The 18,942-nt window shown below is 24.7% G+C and overlaps 1 protein-coding gene across 3 annotated transcripts; it reads right to left on the bottom strand.

The window, feature by feature from the left end:
- Window positions 1–3,383: 3,383 nt before the first annotated feature.
- On the bottom strand, window positions 3,384–17,850 carry LOC145849921 (uncharacterized). Of its 3 annotated transcripts, none has more exons than XM_082955050.1 (19): window positions 17,636–17,850; window positions 17,118–17,272; window positions 12,530–12,633; window positions 12,049–12,170; window positions 11,794–11,919; window positions 10,003–10,116; window positions 9,700–9,816; window positions 9,364–9,459; window positions 9,245–9,266; window positions 8,968–9,182; window positions 8,249–8,403; window positions 7,536–7,609; window positions 6,901–7,067; window positions 6,114–6,271; window positions 4,889–5,043; window positions 4,599–4,692; window positions 4,425–4,492; window positions 4,147–4,214; window positions 3,384–3,919 (listed from the first exon to the last, which is right to left on the bottom strand). In XM_082955050.1, exons 1-19 carry the CDS (start codon window positions 17,727–17,729, stop codon window positions 3,774–3,776), a joined length of 2,250 nt encoding a protein of 749 aa, XP_082811176.1. In that variant the 5' UTR covers window positions 17,730–17,850; the 3' UTR covers window positions 3,384–3,773. The 3 variants fall into 3 exon arrangements, with proteins under 3 accessions (XP_082811176.1, XP_082811167.1, XP_082811158.1); XM_082955041.1 differs by having other exon boundaries at window positions 4,889–5,046; XM_082955032.1 differs by having other exon boundaries at window positions 4,889–5,109.
- Window positions 17,851–18,942: the final 1,092 nt, after the last annotated feature.

Raw genomic sequence — 18,942 nt, forward strand, 5'->3', positions numbered from 1 at the left:
TATTATTCTATTCGAACCAAATATACCTTCATCAATCTGATTTTTTGAGAGATTCTACTTTAGTTACATATAAAAACTGAAATATAGCAAAGTTGCTCATTTTGAAATGTATTTTATTATGTTAATTTATTTTACTTTTCTCCGTAAAAGCACTACGAATATTATATAACTTGTTTAGTTTTCACATCCCATTTTAGTTGCTCGTGGACTTCATTGTATAGAAAATATTCTTCCACCACCAGCAGTTAGTTAATATATTTGTAGTAATAAATAAAAAAAAAACATTTAGTTCAAAAATAAAACAAAATAAACAATAACTACGCAAAAGTAATTTCTAATTAATTAAATTAAGAGTCTTTAATTTTTACCATAAAAACTTTAAAAAAAACATTGCGGGCCGAATATTTTTTCTTTTAGGGCCGCATGTTGTTTCCCCTATTTTATTGTAACTGTTTCTACATAAAGAGTCAGATTTTAAGTAAGTGTTTATGTATAATTATACTATTATTTCTAAACCAATGTCCAAGAACTAATTCTTCAGACAGTTAAACAATAATTTAGTAGAGAAAAAAATTATATAACAATATTTCATTGGAAACACATGCTGTTTTCCAGGTTAAATTAGTCGCTGAGTTATAAGGATATTTAGTTGGGTTGTAGATGACTAAGTTATAATTTTTTGTTATTTTTTTGATAGTTTTTTATTAGGATTGCCACTTTTTAAAGCAAAAACGCCAGTCTAATCGACCAAGAACTAGCCTTAGTTACAATGTAATTTTTTTGGTACTTTTTTTTATCTACATAATTATTTCTCAAAACTTATTAGCTGTTTTTCTTAATACTTTTTTTTTAAATCCTATTTTTAATTACTGTTTTTTTCTAGGTCAACATCTAGATATTTATAAAAGTTTAGCCGCCCTTTATAATTGAAGTTTAAAGTTAAAATGAAGAAACTATTATTATTTATTACAAAAAGCTTATACGCTACGGATTTTTTGGTGTCAAGCCTTTCTTTTCTATATTTTTCCTTTTGCTTCTGTAATTTTTTCTGTAATCATAATTATCTTTATAAAATGAATGTTTAGTCATTTGCAAGCAATAAATGAAGTACAAGTACTTCATTCATTGCATAAGGTTAAATATGATTACAGAAATAATCGTTTCATACAACGTTAGATAAAAATAAGAACGGTATATATTCTAGTTACGGGTCGAATATGCACGAAGACATGTTAGCACGAAGGATAATTTTTGCACGATAGTAAAATAATAAAAAAACAACTAGTAAAAAAAAAATTACCGACCAAGGGTTAGAGGTAACAGTGATAGCAAAAAAAAAAGAAAAATTATTAAAAAGAAAACTAAGTTACTGACCAAGGGTAAGGGCTAACGGTGATACTTAAGAAAAGAAAAAAATAAGTTACTCACCAAGGGTAAGGGTTAGGGGTAACAGTGAAGGTAAAAACAAATAAAATAAAACAGCAAATAAAATAATTTTAACCCGTGCAAAAGTGTCTTTGAGAAAAAGTGACCCTTCGTGCATATTTGAAACCTACCCATATATTATATTATGTGTTTAAAGTATTTACATAACACAACAAAATCGTATCAACAAAATTGTTTTAATTTATGTTTAGAGTACAAACTTTAAGTTTAAAATTTAAAGACAAAAATTGAAGAATCTGATACAATATAGAATACCTAAGTGTAAAAAAAACTTCTAATATATGCTAATAATCGCTAAACAGCAGTTTTAATAGTAACCAGGGGCGTAGCGTGGGGAGGGACACTGGCGCATGCGTGCCACCCAAAAAAAGAAAAATGTAAAAAAAAGAATGTAATATCTTTATCCTTTATAAATTATTTTTTCTGCTTAATTTGCCTTTGTTCAACTATGTTTATCTAGTATTCAAAAAGTTAAACGAAGTTTTGAATACCAATTAGTGACAAAGTTAGGAAAGTACATGTTATTACTCAATATACTGATTCGGTGCGTAATTGCAAATGCGCACTGATGTTGATGAAAAACTCCATAAGGAAAAATATTATAAGTTCATTAACTTCATAAGAATTTAGACTCAAAAAGCACGCAATTAATATAGCGCACCGCCGTAGTATAACCTTATGGCAGATTGTTTTTCTACAAAAAGTTTACAAAAATACGTCACGCTTAAAGAAAAATTAAACAATTTTACAAATTTTTTTTTATGCTACATTGTTAAGACTACTGCTAGTTTTCTGAACTTTATTTTTGTAAACATACAAGATAAGCGTGTCGGCCTATGAAAAATAAACTTTGTTTGTGATTTTTGTTTTAAACAAATACAATCAAATGAATTAAATTTAAAAAGTATACTTTTAACTATTTTACAAAGTTGTAATTAACTGTAATAACAGTTATAAAGTTGGTCTATTTTAACTTCTGTGTAACTTTATTAAAATTATGTGCAGTGAGGTGTTGTTATCACTGTTGTATTGTATATTAAAGAGATTGATATTTTTTTCGTAAATAAAACATATACTTTCGTTTTATTGAATATATTAATTTTTAAAGATATAAAGTTTACTATAAGTTATAAAAACAATTTTTATTTAGTAAGTTTACAATTTTGCAAGTATAAGTATTTCTAATGAAATTTATACTTTTATTTAATTGTTTAATTTTGTAATATATAAATATTTTTTAAAACAGATAACAAACTTATTTTACTTAATAAATTTATTTCAATTATATCACTTATAAAATGTTTTTTTATAGCTAATTACAAAAGTTTTAATTTAGAGGATTTTTTGAGTAAAAAATTTGCGCACCCTCTGACCAAAATAGTAACTACGCCACTGATAGTAACTAGTACAATAAAAGCGCTAGTGAATAAACTAATAAAGTTGTTGATTATCTGCTTCTATACATGCTTATTTGTATGTAAAACATAAATATTACAAGCATTACATTTTGAATAGTCAACAGGTTTAAAGCAGCTTATTAAGCTACTAAAAATGCTTGTTTTATTGACATTATGTCATGCTTTTGAAAGGTCCCTTGTTGGGTGTTTTTAATAAGTTTTCTAATAAATTTTTAACAGATTTATTCACATATTTAAAAAACTTTCAAAGTAAATACTGCTTTTAAAGTTTTGTTTTAAAGTTATTAATCGAAGAAAGTTAATTTCAAGCAATTAGTTAGACTTGTTCATAATTCAAAAGCTAATAATCTAACTAAAAATTATAATTTAACATAACCGTATTTTTTAAATTTAATTCATTTTGGTTATGTTGCAATTGTTTTGTTGTCTGATTAGTAAATACTTACTTTTATATTTTCAAGAATTTTAAGATTTTTAAATATACATCACTACTTTAGTTTAACTTAATACAACATTGCCTTTTTTTTCGATAAGAAAGTATATTTTAATACATGGGTAGAACAATATAAGTAAATAACACAAGTTTTGATAATCGTATATAAAAATTTAATTTTAAAATGAATTTTCTAGCTAGTACAATTTTAGCTTTTGATAGTCTATATTCAAGTAAAATAGTTAAAGTTTTACGATCATACAAAAGTTTATGAAACAAATTTATTAATTTATTATTTATCAAATTATTTTACTCGGTTTTATATAGTTTAATTATAACTTTAAAAAAATCAAAGCTTGGTTTTTAAACTGCAGAAAAATATTTGAACACAACAAAAGAATTTAGTATAGTAAGATGTTTTGGTAAGCACCATAACAAATAACAAAAGGGTTGAGGTAGGTATAAGAAATATATTTTTATCTAGCAAATGTCATTTTTCTACCTTTGTTTTTAACAAAAGCATTTTGTCTCGTCGTCTCAAGTCCTCCTGGACCAACTACGTTAACTTTACTTCGAAGTGGTGCTTTCAAAAGTTGCTCCACTAAGATTTTAGCCTTGCAATCTGCAAAAAAAAAACATATTTTGTTGGTTTTATTTTTGAGTAAACATTTATGAACATACAGTTTTATTACAACAAATATGTAACAACTTATAAAGTTTTCTTTAAAAACGTATAGTACATGTTATGTGTTCAATTAATTTTAGTAGTATTAATTTGAAAAAGTTATTCTATACTTAAATTTGAAAACAAATAATAATTTAAACTTTATAAGAAAAAAAAAAGGTTACCTTTAACATTAACTGGTGGTTCCTTTTTAATTTTCTTTTTGTTTTCGTTTCTTGTCTCAGACTTAGTTCTAAAAAAAAACTTACACATTAGTATAGATATTTGATATTTTTATGTCTTATTAAACTTAATAGTTATTACTTTTTCTTTTTTAGAAATAGTTTATTCTGACAAAAAAGAATACTCTATATATTAGATTAAAGCCAAAATTAGTTTTTTTGTGGAACTATATGTATTTAAATTCAATTGTATCAAGGGAGTAGTAGAAATATTATCTAACTTAAAATTTTCAGATCTTCTTTTTCGCAATCCATCGCTGTACATAGTAGACATTAAAGAGTTTGACTTCTAAAAAAAAGCAATAAGTTTAATTAAACTTTGTTTGAATATTATTTCAAGAATGAAATTAAACTTCAAAGTATTTGTAGTTTTTCAATAATTTTTGAAAGCTTACTTTTGTTTTCGGGTTTCTTTGCAGCCAATTGAAAACTTTTAGTTTTGGGTCCATTGTGCTTGATACAGATGTTTCAGAATAGTCTAAACTTTCACTAAATATCAAATAATAAGTATTTAAATAACTTCATAATCTAGTTTTCAAACTAGTTGTTTAATAAATGGTAGCAATATAGTTTTTAACATTAGACATTTATTTCAAATGATTGTTGATCAAAAATGTAAAGTTTAAAGCAAAAAAGAAGTTTTAAACTCAATACTAAAAATTTAGCAATTATAGTTTTAAAGAACCTGGTATCAGCATCATTTGTTTGATAGCTTGAATTTTCTTCGTATATAGTAGAGAACTTCCGCAAAATGTTGTTGCTATCTTGGCGGTCGTTGAATGTGTTCATAATATTAGCGACTTCGTGCGGTTGAAGATAAAAAGTTGACTGTCTGTTAATCTGCTGAGGTGAAAGTTGAATCTTACCTCTTTTATTTCTTATCTTGTTTAAAACTTCTTCAGCCTCCTAGTTGTTATTGACTTTAAAAAAGATTTTTTTGCAGATATAGTTATAACTTAAAGTTTTATTTAAAAAAATAAAACTTTTGTCGCCACTTCTAAAATTGGTTTTATAAAATAACTATAAAGAAATCTTATGCACTTTTAAATGTATAGAAGTATTGACCTTAGATTTTTATTCATTTAGTAAGTTTTATATTTCGAAATATAAAGTTAATAACATTTCAAAATCACATAAATCAAGCTTTTAAAACTTTGCTCATTTTGAAAATTAAAGAGCTTCAGATAAGCGTTATATAGTTTGTTCTAAGTACTGATCACTGGTATTGTTACCATAGTGAAACTGTAGTTTGGGAGAGAATTTAAATAACTAGTAATATAAAATTAAAAATTTACTTATATTATCATATAATATATTTGGTGTAAGTAAATTTATAGTTGTTCAAGTATCTACAGCTATCTTTTCAAATTCAATAAAACTATAGAAAAACGCAGCAGTCTAGTACTATCAAGCTTCATACTTAATAATACTTGCCAGCCGAGTTAAAATATGTAGACTATTATTTGTCTTTTAAATACTAACATGTTTTTAGTATTTCTAGAATGTGGATACTGTTTGCAGTCAAACTTGTTTGATGCAAAGCAATTTTTAAAAGCTCAGTTTTTAATTTTTTATTGAACTATATACTTTTTGTAAAAAGTTGTATAAAGTACAAAACTATTTTTACGTATTTTGATTCGTATATAGATCAAATTTAATGGAATTCGATTTCACAACTTATCTTCAAGCATGCTAAAAGAAGTTTTAATTTCTACTTTGAATAGTTTTTAACACAAGTTTTGGTTTCAGTATACAAATAACATTTACTTAGACACTTTTTACTAAACTAAAGTAACCTGTATTAAAGTATTAAGTTGTAAAAATGTTCAATAAATAATTTGAAACTCCATTGTGAGTTTGTTAATAAAAAAAATGTTTCTCTTAATATGGATAAAGTAAGAAATACTTACTTTTGGAGTAAAGTAATGGTCATTAGAACTATTGTTAACCATTACATTTACCATTTCAGCTGCTTCATCTGGTGTTAGGTTATAGCCAGTTGTTTTGTTCTGTTTGTAATATGTTTCATTTGGTTCTGTTGTATCGGTTACTTGTGATTTTTCAGTATCTAAAACAAATTATTGTCAATTATCTTTTTAGTAGATTCTAAAACATATTATAAGTTATGATAACGTACTCTAATAAAAATACATACTTTGAAATAAAATATCAAACATATTTTAACCAACTACTATTAAACATAATGGAGTTTGTATTTTAGCAGTAGTTTAATAGTTACGACTAAAAATATTAGACTGTATTACAGTAAATACATAACATTACAAGTAAATAGACCATACTTAAATAGCTTCAACGTTCTTAATAATATAATTTAGATTTATTAAAGAAGTAATAACGCATATTGCACCTTACCTAAGTTTTTGGAACTCTATTTGTCATAACTATGTTAACAACTTTTACTAATGGTAGGAATTTATAAAACTGTTAATTATTTAATTTTTTTCTTTTATTTGAAAAAAGCTATCTTTTAAATTAGCTAATTTTTTTAAAAGCTATCTTGTCCTGGACAAGACGTTAAAATGTATCCAAATGGTACGCAAATAGATAACTGAAAGGTTTTTTAGTGCACCCAGGTTCTAGGACCAATTATTTTGAGATCTTTTTTTTCGTTCAACAAACAACTATTAAGATCCTATTTAAAATAATAATATTACTGATTAATAATACTTTACTAACAATTGTGGTAATTTTTCAGAACATCTCCAATGGTTGTTGAGTTCCCATCTTTAAGCTCTAACTTATTCAGCAAACTTAATGCAGCTTTTTTAGAAGTAGTGGGGTTTTCATCTTTATCTTTTTGAATTGTTTTTAATTGTTCTTCAGTAACTGGTATTGTTATTTTCCTTTAATTTAATTTGTGTTGTTAAATGGATTTTAAGAAGCTAACAGAATTTAGGAAGATAAATATAATAGAAATTGAATAAAAGATTTTCTTCCTTAGCTAGTGTAGACTTGTTTATTTTTGTTCTGTAAGACTGTTGTAAAAAGTTTTGAAGTTAATTATTAGTGTAATACTTTTGTACTAAGCTACTTAAAAACATTTACTCATTTTTTTATTTTAGCTTTACGTCTAAATGATCGACATAATACTTTAAGAATATTTTTAAAAGAAAAGAAATCCATTTTTTTAGAAAATCATGTTTAAAAAATATTATTCAAAAATTTTCATTACTTAAAGCTTTTTCAAAAATTTAATTGTTGTTGACTTTATACTTTGATTTGAGATTTGTAATCTATTTTTATGCAAACATACGGTTATATAATTACAGTAATTCTAGTAAAGACTTTTAAATATAACTCAAAATATATACTTCGGTTCTTTTCCTAAAAGGTTCTTTGTTTTTTTTTCATTTTCAGCTCTGGGATAGCTCCGAGCACAGTTTGGCTGTAAAACGGGAAAAGACTTTACATTCATGTATATCAATAATGTACATAAATAATGTAACCATATCTAGAAGTAAATTTTCTAGTACTAATCTAACTATTTTATTATTATTATTATCTAAACTGATTGCATAACTTTACCAACTACAAAATTAACCTATATAAATTAAGTTAATTGTCACAACTAAAAAACTAATATCTCATAAAATTTTCTAAAACCATTTGTGTTTTTACCTTAAGTTTGTGCTACAACCAAAAAAAAGAAAGTTTTCTAACTTTTGTAAAAAACTTTTTGTATAACTTTTAAAAAACTGTATACGTTTCTAGTTGAAACAAATAATAGTTACAATAGTTACTTAAGACCGTGCATTTTACTACGCTAGTGAATTTTTAACTACGATAAAAAGGTTATCTGTTTTTAGTTTTGGATAAATTGGTAATGAATTTTTTCTGTATAAACATCATAAGAACCTAACTATAAAATAGTTTTACATTTTGATAGAACATTTTAAAGTTTCAAGTTATACAAAATCTTATTTAAATATATTTTGTTAAAAATCATCCTCATATCTAAAAATTAAATTGTTTTCACTAAAATTACATCTTGTATAGTTCCTACTAAAACTATGAAGTGTATAACCTGGTCATCGTCACTAAAATTTTGCAATGTTTCATTTCCACATGAGGCGCTATACCGTCGTTTTTCCAGTTTTTTATCATCATAACCCGTTTTCAAGGTAGATTTTAGTGTTTTGTTATCTTTTATCGAAGATTTTGTCGACGTATGGTGATACCCTTATGTTTATACTTGTATTTTATTAAAAAAAAATCTCACTTTGAAATAATTTCAACAGAATTTTCTTAAAATACCTTTATATGTGTAAATGAGGGTTCTGCAAACTTTTACAACTAATGGGTCAATATTAATAAAAGTCTTTCTCGCGGGCTGCAGTTATTTTGAATAACTTTAGTAATTATAAAACACAGTTTCAAACCAAAAGTGTTATAAAATGTACAACAATAAGGTAGTAGTATGTAAAAACTATAAAGTTAAGAGCTTAATTTTAGGATTTACCAGAAGTTAATTTTGTTTTATTGTTTTTGTAAGTACGTTTTTAGCTAAAAATTACAACGCAGGATGCAATTTTTCGAACGCTAGTGTGAACCATGTTTAAATTTTCTTTTTGTGAGTTACACTTAGATTTATTACAAATCCAATTTATCAAGTTGTAAAAAGTAAATTTAGATTTTGATAGTCTTTAAACATATCATTTTTTTAATTTTAGTGTATTTAGTCTAAAAATAACAAAATAAGTTAAATGGTTTATGTGGATTTAGCTTATAAAATGAAAAACTAACTTATTTTTTCTGTAAAAACGTTTTTGTTTGGTTTTGGTGCTAAACTTTGTCTAAAAGGTTTGCTCTGATTTTGATAATGATTATCCTTTTCTACATCAAACTTTGATCCTTTTTTATTCTTCTTGTGATTTAGCCAAAAATATATAAGTGCGCTGAGTAATGCGAATATTAAAAGACCAATAGCGAAAATTGATACAGAAGAAATCCCATTTTTCCTAGTTATGTGTTATTATTTATAAAATTTAATTAATTTATTATCTAAATTATTTTAACTTACTTTTTTTTCTTCGCCACCACAACTGAAAAGTAAGGTATTATTTAAATTACCGTAGTAACAACCTTCAAGGTTTAAGAATTTAAATTAGAGGTTTAATAAATTTATTTAAACAAAGTTACTTTTGGTTGAAGGTTTTTGACTCATTTTTGCACTAGTTTTTGACACCGTAGTCGTTGTAATTGTAGTTGTTGTTGTTGGAGCCGGCGTTGTCGTTACTATTTAAATTTGTACTTAAACAACGAACTGTTTAATCATGAAAAAAATTATTCAGGTTTTTTTCTACATACAAGATTGCTTGTTAATTTAAGATATTTTATTTCTTTTTAGAATAGTTCGTATTTTAAAATACTTATTCAGTATATGTGGCAAATTATATAGATACAGTGGAAAAGTTAAGATAAAATAAGGCACGCAAAAACTATAGATTTATAAAATTTTACACTATGATCACTCACCTTCTTCTTGACAATGATCGCCCTTGAAGGATGGAGGACAAGAGCAAATGTAATCAAAAGATCGCGGCAGACAAGATCCACCGTTTTTACATGGAGAAGAACTACAGTGGTCCGGCTCTGTTAATTTTCCTTATAATAATAATTAAATACTAAAACTTAAAAAAAAGAGTTTTAACTTTTACAGTACATACTTTAAATTGTATAAACTAGATCAAAATATTACATTATTTCCAATTAAAAACGATTTTTATCACTTTAGAAGATAAGTTTTCTATAGATGAAGCTCACTTGATTTTAACTAACCGACTTCGCATGTTGTACCTTGATATCCAAAAGCACAATTACAAACAAACTTTCCAGGTAAGTTTTGACATGTTCCTCCATTTTTACAAGGAATTGAATTGCATTCGTCAATTTCTGTTTTTAAATTAAAATATTTTATAAAATCGCAAACCTTAGTTTTACATAATATAACCGGAAATATTTGTAAAATTTATAATAAAAGCGCTCAAGCAAGTTTTGAAAAATGTTTTTTTTTAACTTGACATGATTATTTTATAATACTACTAGTAATTTTTTAAGTGAAACAAGTTTAAAAAACTCTTTTTATTTGTTAAAACTAAAAAGTTACGGAGTAACAAAATATTCAGATTATTTTAAATGTTGAAAATGGTTTTAGTAGTTATAATGAAGCTTTGATTAAAAGTTAAAAAAAAATAATAAGTGAAACTTAAGAATTTATACTTAGGTATTAACATTTGTAGATTGTTCAAACAAAATTTATGACCCAATAGTTGACTTATAAAAGTTTAAACTAGAAAACATCGGTATAAAACACTAAAGAAAGATTAGTTTCTAGCAGAAACGTAACTTGTATATTTTACAAAAAAAGTTGTTCTTGATTTAATTCAAGAGCTTAGAATGAATTTTATTTCATAGATTAAATATTTATAATGTACAATAGCTAATTTAGTAGAGCCTTAAGATAATTCTCGTAAGTAAAAATATTTATTAGATCTTTAGTGGCACTAGTTTTAGTGGTTGTTAACAAGATATTTATTTATTGATATTTGTACACTTATAATTGTGTAAATTTAAGTGTTCGTTTTCAGAATTATGCAAACATGTACGTACAGTGGAAATTATTTAAAACAGACATTTCTTTAAAATTTATTTATTATTTGTTTAATAAATGGAGTGTCTCCCGTTTTTTTTAATGGTTTTTATTTTATCTGTTATGATTTGTACAATTATTTTTATTAACTATAAGAAAAAGCTCACATACTGGGTAAAGAGATTATTATAATAATAATACAAGTGCGAATGTATTATTCTATTTACTACAAGGTTTCAGCGAAAAAATATTCTGGCCTTATCAAATATTAAAAAAAAAGCTATTTTATGATACTTGACAACGTCAGAATTTTTTCCCACTGAAACCTTGTAATAAGTAAGATAGTTAATTCGCACTTGAATTACTATTTATCTTCCTTAAAAATTCAATAATAATGTAGTATCTAAAGCTATACACTCGTTTTTGATCAGAAAACGTTTATTGTTGCAAAGGGCAGAGTTAAAAGCTAATTTTTTTAAACTTAAAAAAAAGTTCTCATCAGAATAATGATTGTTGGCGATAAAATTTGTATTTATACAAAAAAATATTTATTATGAATTAATTATATATTAGCCGAGTTAGGTTTCAACTGCTGTTTTCTTAGTTTTACATACATGTACAAAAATAAATATCTACAATCAAAACAAAAATTTACATTTTTCAATAATGGAATAAAAGTAACGTTAAAAACATTTAAAAGTGAGAGTTTTTGTCGTTCTAATTTTTTAATAATGAGATGTCGGTTTGAAGTTATTTTGGGTTTGAAGTTATTTATAAAGCACTAAAAACGTTGCACAACAAAAGAACATTACATTAAATGGGTTTGTGAAGATACTTTTTATGACTACTTTGATCTGTGGGCATTTAGTGTACCTTTATCATAAAACAAAATCTAAATAGTAATAGATGCCTTTTTCAACTATACATAGAACAATTAATGACACAGCTTGTTCATAATTACTGTAATATTTTAAACAGACCGTATTCACAATTGATACCACCTAAACCAGGAGGGCATCGGCACTTATAATGGGAAGCATATCTTGTGCATTTTCCACCTTGTTGACATGGATTCGACCTACATGGATCTGGGCCGTGCAGTTCGACTGTTTTAGAGTTAAATTATATTTTAAAATTTATGCTGTTGTCTTGATAACAAGTAAATAATAATAATAAGTTTTTAAAACAAAAATTGTATCAGAACTTAGGTATCGAATTAGTTATTTAAAACTAACATTCAAAGGTTACTTTAAACCCCTTTTTTCCGATTCTTTCATTTGTTCGCAACATTAAGATCAAAGGGCCTTTTCCTCTCATTCTTCCACCTTCAACACTTTCAAGACCAGGACCACACCGCCTAAGAAAAATTGTAAGTTAATTTTTGTAGATAATTTCTATTATTTACTAATTTAATTAAAAGTGAGTTAAAATATTTTTGGTGATCAGTTGTACTTTTTAAGAAAAAAGTTATTGAAAGAAAACAAGAATATATAAGTATGTAGTTTAACCAAAACTAACTAGTTTGTTTTTAGTTCTTGAAAAAGTTTTTGTAATTTGAAAAAAAAGTAACTAAGTGTTAAGCTAAATAATTTTATACTTTAATCCAATAAAAAACCTTAAGGTAAACCCTTTTTTAAATTAGTTGTTGATAATTTAATAGTTTTATACTTTTTATAAAACCTATAATTTTAAAAAGTTTTAAAAATAAATCTTAACATGTCTGGTTTTGCATCTGGGTTGGTTGCATCAAAAAATATTGTTAACGCATCTTTTCCTCTACAGTTTGGACTTTCTTCTACCTCAAAAGACTCAAAGTTGAGCTATACAATTTTTTTTTCATTAGTTTAGTTTTTAGATAAAAAAAAAGTTTACCTTGAGATTGTTATTTAAAATAAGTACCTTTTTTAACAGTCAATGTTATTTATAACGTAAAAAATAATAATAATCATATTAAAACATATACTTTTTTTTTGTATTCACTACTCTATATTTAAATATATTCACTACATACTATTATTAAATTATTTGCGTTTATAACTTATAATTTAATAAAAAAAAATTAAAGGTTTTTAGCATTAATTCTTAATGTTTTATTACACACTCAATGTTTTTTCTTGCTTTTTTTATACTAACTTTTCAAACAAAAAGCTTAATTCACACAAAAACTTTATCAAAACTTTATTTTTCAAAATTTTTACTGTTTATTTTTAATGTTATGTACTAAATTATTTTATTTTTTTATTAAAAAAAAATTGCATAGACAAATATGTCAGTCTTGTTTACCAGTTTAGCATCATATTTTCGATAGAACTGTAGTTACTATTTCAAATTACAAAACTGTGGTTTGTGTAAATGGCTATTTTAGTTCTTTTGCTAAGTTATCAAATACATTTAAAACTTGAAACAACAATATTACTATTGTCAAACTGACCTTCTTGTGTCTTAGCTATTTATACAAAAAAGTTTCAAGACTTATCAAAAATCAACAATGTGCTGGAAAAGTACTACTTAAAAAAGTTTTACTGTAAATATTTTTAGTACAGTACTTGCAAAACAGACTTATCAAAATGCTAATGTTGTTATGCAAATGAGCACTGAAGTGTAATAAAGTTTTGTTTATTTCTAATTTAAGGTTCACGCTCGAGTAATTAAAGCGATTCGTGTTAACAAGTATTTTTCTGATTGTAATAGAAACAATATACTATTTGTTGTTTTTCAGAGAAAATCATAAACTTAAAGTTTTAGTATAAATTACAAAATAATAATCAATTTATAAGTATCTAATCTTTTAAAATATAAGAACACTAACATAAACACTTTACAATATAAAAATTGCTTTAAATTAATAATCTACTGGATCAATAAACTCGGATCAGGTCAAATACAGATCATTTTTTAAAACCAAGACCCGGTCGAATCCGATTATTTTTCATTTTTCAAAATAACTAATGCTAAACTACATTCCGAGCATGTATATATTTTTTCTAATATTATGTTAAAACTAATAATTAAATATCCATGTTAAATAAATCTTGGTTTATTAATTTTAATTTCAACAAACTATGTCTAAAAAATATTTAATTAAGTATGTAAAATTTAATTGGTTAGTAGATAAAGAGTTTGGGAAAATAAGAAAGCAAAATGATTTAGTTAACATACTTTTATAGATCCGGTCAAGGAAAGCAAATGCTGTTAGTGTGTATAGAAATTCAAGATTACCTTTTAATATTTCATTAAAAACGCTTTTGTTTTTATAACAATCAGAAAAGTTTATTTTTCTATATACAATTTTACAACAAAAGTTAGTTTCTACTTGTAAACGGTCTTAAGATTACAGAATTTATAGCCTTTGATGGTTTGCTTAGACTTACAGCTTCTTGCTTAACAGGGCAGAATGTTTAACTTAGTTATTTTATTTATTTTTTTTTTTCATTAAAAGTTGACTTATGTTCCGATTCTTTTTATCTAAAACTTAGCAAAACAGTCCTGTTCTGGTTGGTCACTACTTCGAGTTTTTTTTTGCTTTGGTTATGCTTTTAAATATAAAGCGCATTTTTAAGGATTTCTATTAGTGTTCTCATGCTTTTAATGTTTATTTTAAACTTCAGTGTTAAGTTTTGTAAGAATAAAATTTTCTTAGTTTTATTTTAATTTTAGATATTAAAGCATAGATATGATACATTAATTTACAGCAACAAATAGATTTATATAGTTTGAATCTGATAAAGATTCTGCTTTTATTCACAAATTGTTTGGATAGTAATACATTATGTACGATTATATATTTTTTTTAAAACTACGCACTAACATTTACTAAATTATAAAAGTAGTTTATTACTTAAATACTTTTATATAAGTAGTTGTCTATACGTACATACTGAATTTATTTTAATCATACTTAACTGAAAATGTATTGATATAAAAAAAAAATGTATGTAATTTTGATCTATGTTAATGTACTGCTTATACTGTTGCTTTAAACTAGTCATTTATAACTAGTCCTGTAATATGTTTATTTTTATTATTTTTTTTTAAGATTGTCATCCTTTGAAGTGTTATTATAGTTTAATATTAAATATATTTTTCAGTATAAAATATTTAAAATTGTTATTATACCTATTCACTAAAAATAAAAAAAGATAAGCAAAACAAATATAGTATTGGTCATACAATAAAGTAAAAAAATCAATATTTTTTAATAAGAAAAAAGAAGTTAAACTTGCTGTTCCGTCAGAATGCAAACATGTACTTAAAGCCTGAAGTACATATTTCCTCTTCATAGTGATTTTAATGCAAAAATTTTCTAAATTGTCACTTAAAAACCACAATTTCTGACAATTTTAAAATCTATGAGAGACAAACACTCTTCATTTTTAACTAAAACACATTATGCAATGATGAACTAGTTCAAATGGAAATATGTCTACATTTTTTTTTTTCACTTGTTTGCATTATTTACTTTTTATGTTTAGTGCTGTAAAACTATCATAAGCAACTTTACTGTCATTAAAATTGGACTAAACTTATTACATTTAACTACTACTTATTAAAGATGGAAAGTAACGAAAACATAAGCGTTTGGACGACAATCCTCCGAACTTGCTGAGATTAACAGAGAGAGAAAAACATATGAATCCTTAAGTAATGGTAGCATACAAACGACCTCAGACTATTGCAACTTACTGACTAATTTCAAGATAATGGCTCATAAAGTTAACGTTGAAGAAAGAAGCTCATACCCTTCTGATAATTGTTTGCTATGCAACCGAAGCGGTCAAGATGGAATGGTCGAAAAAACAAACTTTATAAAGTCGGAAAAAGACATAAAATTAATAAACTTTGGAATCTATGCGGCAAATTGTAGTGAATGCGAATAGTTCTATGTCGGTCAGACAATCTTGTCCTTTTTGCAAAGGTGGTGCTCTTATAGACACAACTGAAAAATTGATCACAGAAGATGTCAATGATAGAGCAGCACTAAAAAAATATTACCCCTTTACAAAATAATTATTTAAAGTAAGTTTATATATTTTTTTTTTACAAATTTCTAAAGTTTTGATTATTTATTTCTAAATACCTTAAAAAATAAAAATAAAATGTTATATTTTGAGTTATTTAGTTGCTTCTAACTGTTTTTATTTGTTAATTTATTTACTTCTTTTTTCGGTTTGATACTATAACCAACAATATGCTCTACTATTGCTATTGACTTTTAAAGGATTTGGTCATATATTTTGAAATATTTTAACACGTTAAAGTCTAAATTTAACAACTTAAGTTTAGTTTTAATACCTTGTTTTTTGTTTTATTTCTATTTTAACTTTTCGGTTTTAAACTATAGACAACAATAAGTTTTTTTATTTTTTAATACAGGTAATATTTTTACAGTTAATGAATTAAAATAAACTTATTAAAAAATTTTTAATGATTTTTAAAGTTTTTGAATATACATTTTAAAGTATTAGTACGTTAAAATTGAAACGTTCCAACTAGAGTTTTTATAGTTCGTTTTTTTTTTTTTTTAGTTTTTATAGATTTTAAACAGTAACCGACAATAAGCTCTTATATTTCTATTGATTTTTAAAGGTTGTGATTATATATACATATAGTTTTTGTTCATCCTTTTTAAACTTTTGTAAAGTAAATAACTAATGTTACAAATATTTTTGTAAGGAAATTAACTAATCAGAAGCTATTTTAAAACGTTTAAATTAGCGCTTGGTCAGTACGCGGTTGCTAATTTTTAAAGTTCTTACATGCACGACTAAAACTTTAAATTAAAATGTTTTAAATGTATAATTAAGTTTTTTTGCTTTAGTTTATAACAAAAGTTTTACAATTGATTTCGGTATAAAATGCATCACAGATCTATGGCTTTAAACTCTTTAGATGCATTGATTAGAAAATAAATCTAATATTAGTAAATAGAATTAATAAGTTTATTTCGAGTTATCTTTTTTTAATTTATAAATAAATGCTTTAAGTTTTACCAAACTGTACACATCTATATATAAAAAAGTTATACAAAAGTTTTATGCACATTAAATGATTTAGCACATGTTTGAATAAAACAACATCTAACATAATTAAAGTTATTTTGAAATAACACTGTTTTAAAACATTCAAAAATAAATCTAAAAGAAATACAATTATTCTAAAACAGATACAAAGTAATTAATGGTTGTAAATTAAAAACGTATATGTAATTAAGAAGAAAAACTTGAAACAAAATACTTCAAGTATCTGTTAAACTATTATTATTATAATTAATAAAGAACATAAAGCAAAAACTAATGCCACTTACATTTATCATGTGATTTGTAAAAATTCGATATGTTGCCATTAAGTTGTCAGGATAAGTATTTGGGTAATCTGGAGATTGTATCTCACCTCGTGGTTCGTAGTACTCTTCTGAAACTTTTTTCATCTCTACTTCAGCTTTTGCGTCAACCCGAGCACCTTGAAAGTTATAATTAAATTAGTAAATATTTGTAATAAAATTGAACGTTACAAATATGTAATCTTTACTTTAAAACTAAAAAGATCTTAGCGAATAAATGTTTATTTTGTTTAGAACTACTCTTTACTATTTCTAACAAAATGTTTTTATTTTTTAACTGTTAAGTTTTTTGAAACTATTTGAATAAACAAGTGTTAGTACTTGATTATTCAAATTCTTGAATAAAAAAGAAGTAATAATTACTATAATAAAAAACGGTATATCAGCTAGATTTGTATACTTAAACTGTGATTGTTCATTTATAAAATCAGAAATCATTTTAAATTTAACTAAAGGTTTTAATAATAATAAAACAAACTAACCTATTTCATTGAAAAAAACAAACAAATTTAAAATGAAAAATGTTGAAACAAAGTATTTGTTTTTTAAACTTATATTGCCAGTCGGTGAAATCATTATTTTATAATTGTGTGTTAACCTTTTCCTTACGTCTGATAATTGTAGGTTAACTTAATGTCGAAGCACTTACTAAGAATAAAAAATATACCATAAAAAATTAGGAAAACAGCCGCTTGGCTAAATAACACAATTAATGAAAAATTTTATAAAAAAATTGCTATTACCGAAGATAAGTGTCCTTAGGTAAGTGCCTCACTAATTAGTGTTAATTTTGATTGAGAATTGTTTTTAATTTTTACGTTTGTATTCACAAGATGGAGACTACTTTCGAAGTTTTATTTAAACAAATGTTAAGTCTTTTATGTTTAAGTAAATTTGAAGTTTAAAATTCATCATTTTTGCTATAATTTAAAATTTTAGTTTCAAATGTTTCTTTATTTTGTTTTTACATAGCAAGCAACTATTTTGATAAATTTTTTACCTAATTAAAATATTCTACAGGGAAAATAATTTTTTGTTGCTGATAAAAGTATAAAATTTAAAAAATACATTTTTTGTAGTTACTTTAAAAAAAAACACACTTTTTTTATTGTTTATTTGAAGAAATTTAAAAAACAACACAGTATTAAACTAGTTATAAATAATTTAACTTACAGCAACTAATAGATATATCTACTCAAAATTTTCGTTACTAGTTTATTTTTAAGTATAAACAACTATTGTATAACAAATAATATTTTTAACAAAATTTATATAAATACATACATATATTTGAAAAAAAATTGAAAGTTTATAGATAAACTAAAGTTACTAGAAAAACTACGTGAAATATTCAAAATAAAATATTGCAAAAAAGTATAAAAAACGACTAAAAATAATTTATTGTGTATCAAATTGGCAACAATCAACACCACAAGTTAAAGTTTTATTAATATAGCTTAACATCCCTATATCTACTTTTAAAATCAATTTCCCGCAAGCCGTTGCTTCAGTGCATATGCACTTCAGCCCGCTTGTTTTAGATCCCAACAGCAGTTTCTCGCAACTATGCCTGCCTGATGAGTCCTAATCAGAACGAAACCTGTCGTAGGTTCTCTCGGAAACTGTTGTTGATGGTCGTGTGGGGAAGTTTATTTTTTTTAAAAGAATTTTTTTTTTCAAAATTTTTATTTTATTATTAAATTTTTTTTTCCTGTGTCTTCTGTTTGATTGACTCAAGTTTTAATGCGTAAATCTAACTTTGGACAAAAAAAAATTTACCATGCTTTAC

This window comes from Thalia democratica, chromosome 1 (assembly GCF_965202585.1).
Source record: "Thalia democratica chromosome 1, ktThaDemo2.hap1.1, whole genome shotgun sequence".
Classification (NCBI taxonomy): domain Eukaryota; kingdom Metazoa; phylum Chordata; class Thaliacea; order Salpida; family Salpidae; genus Thalia; species Thalia democratica.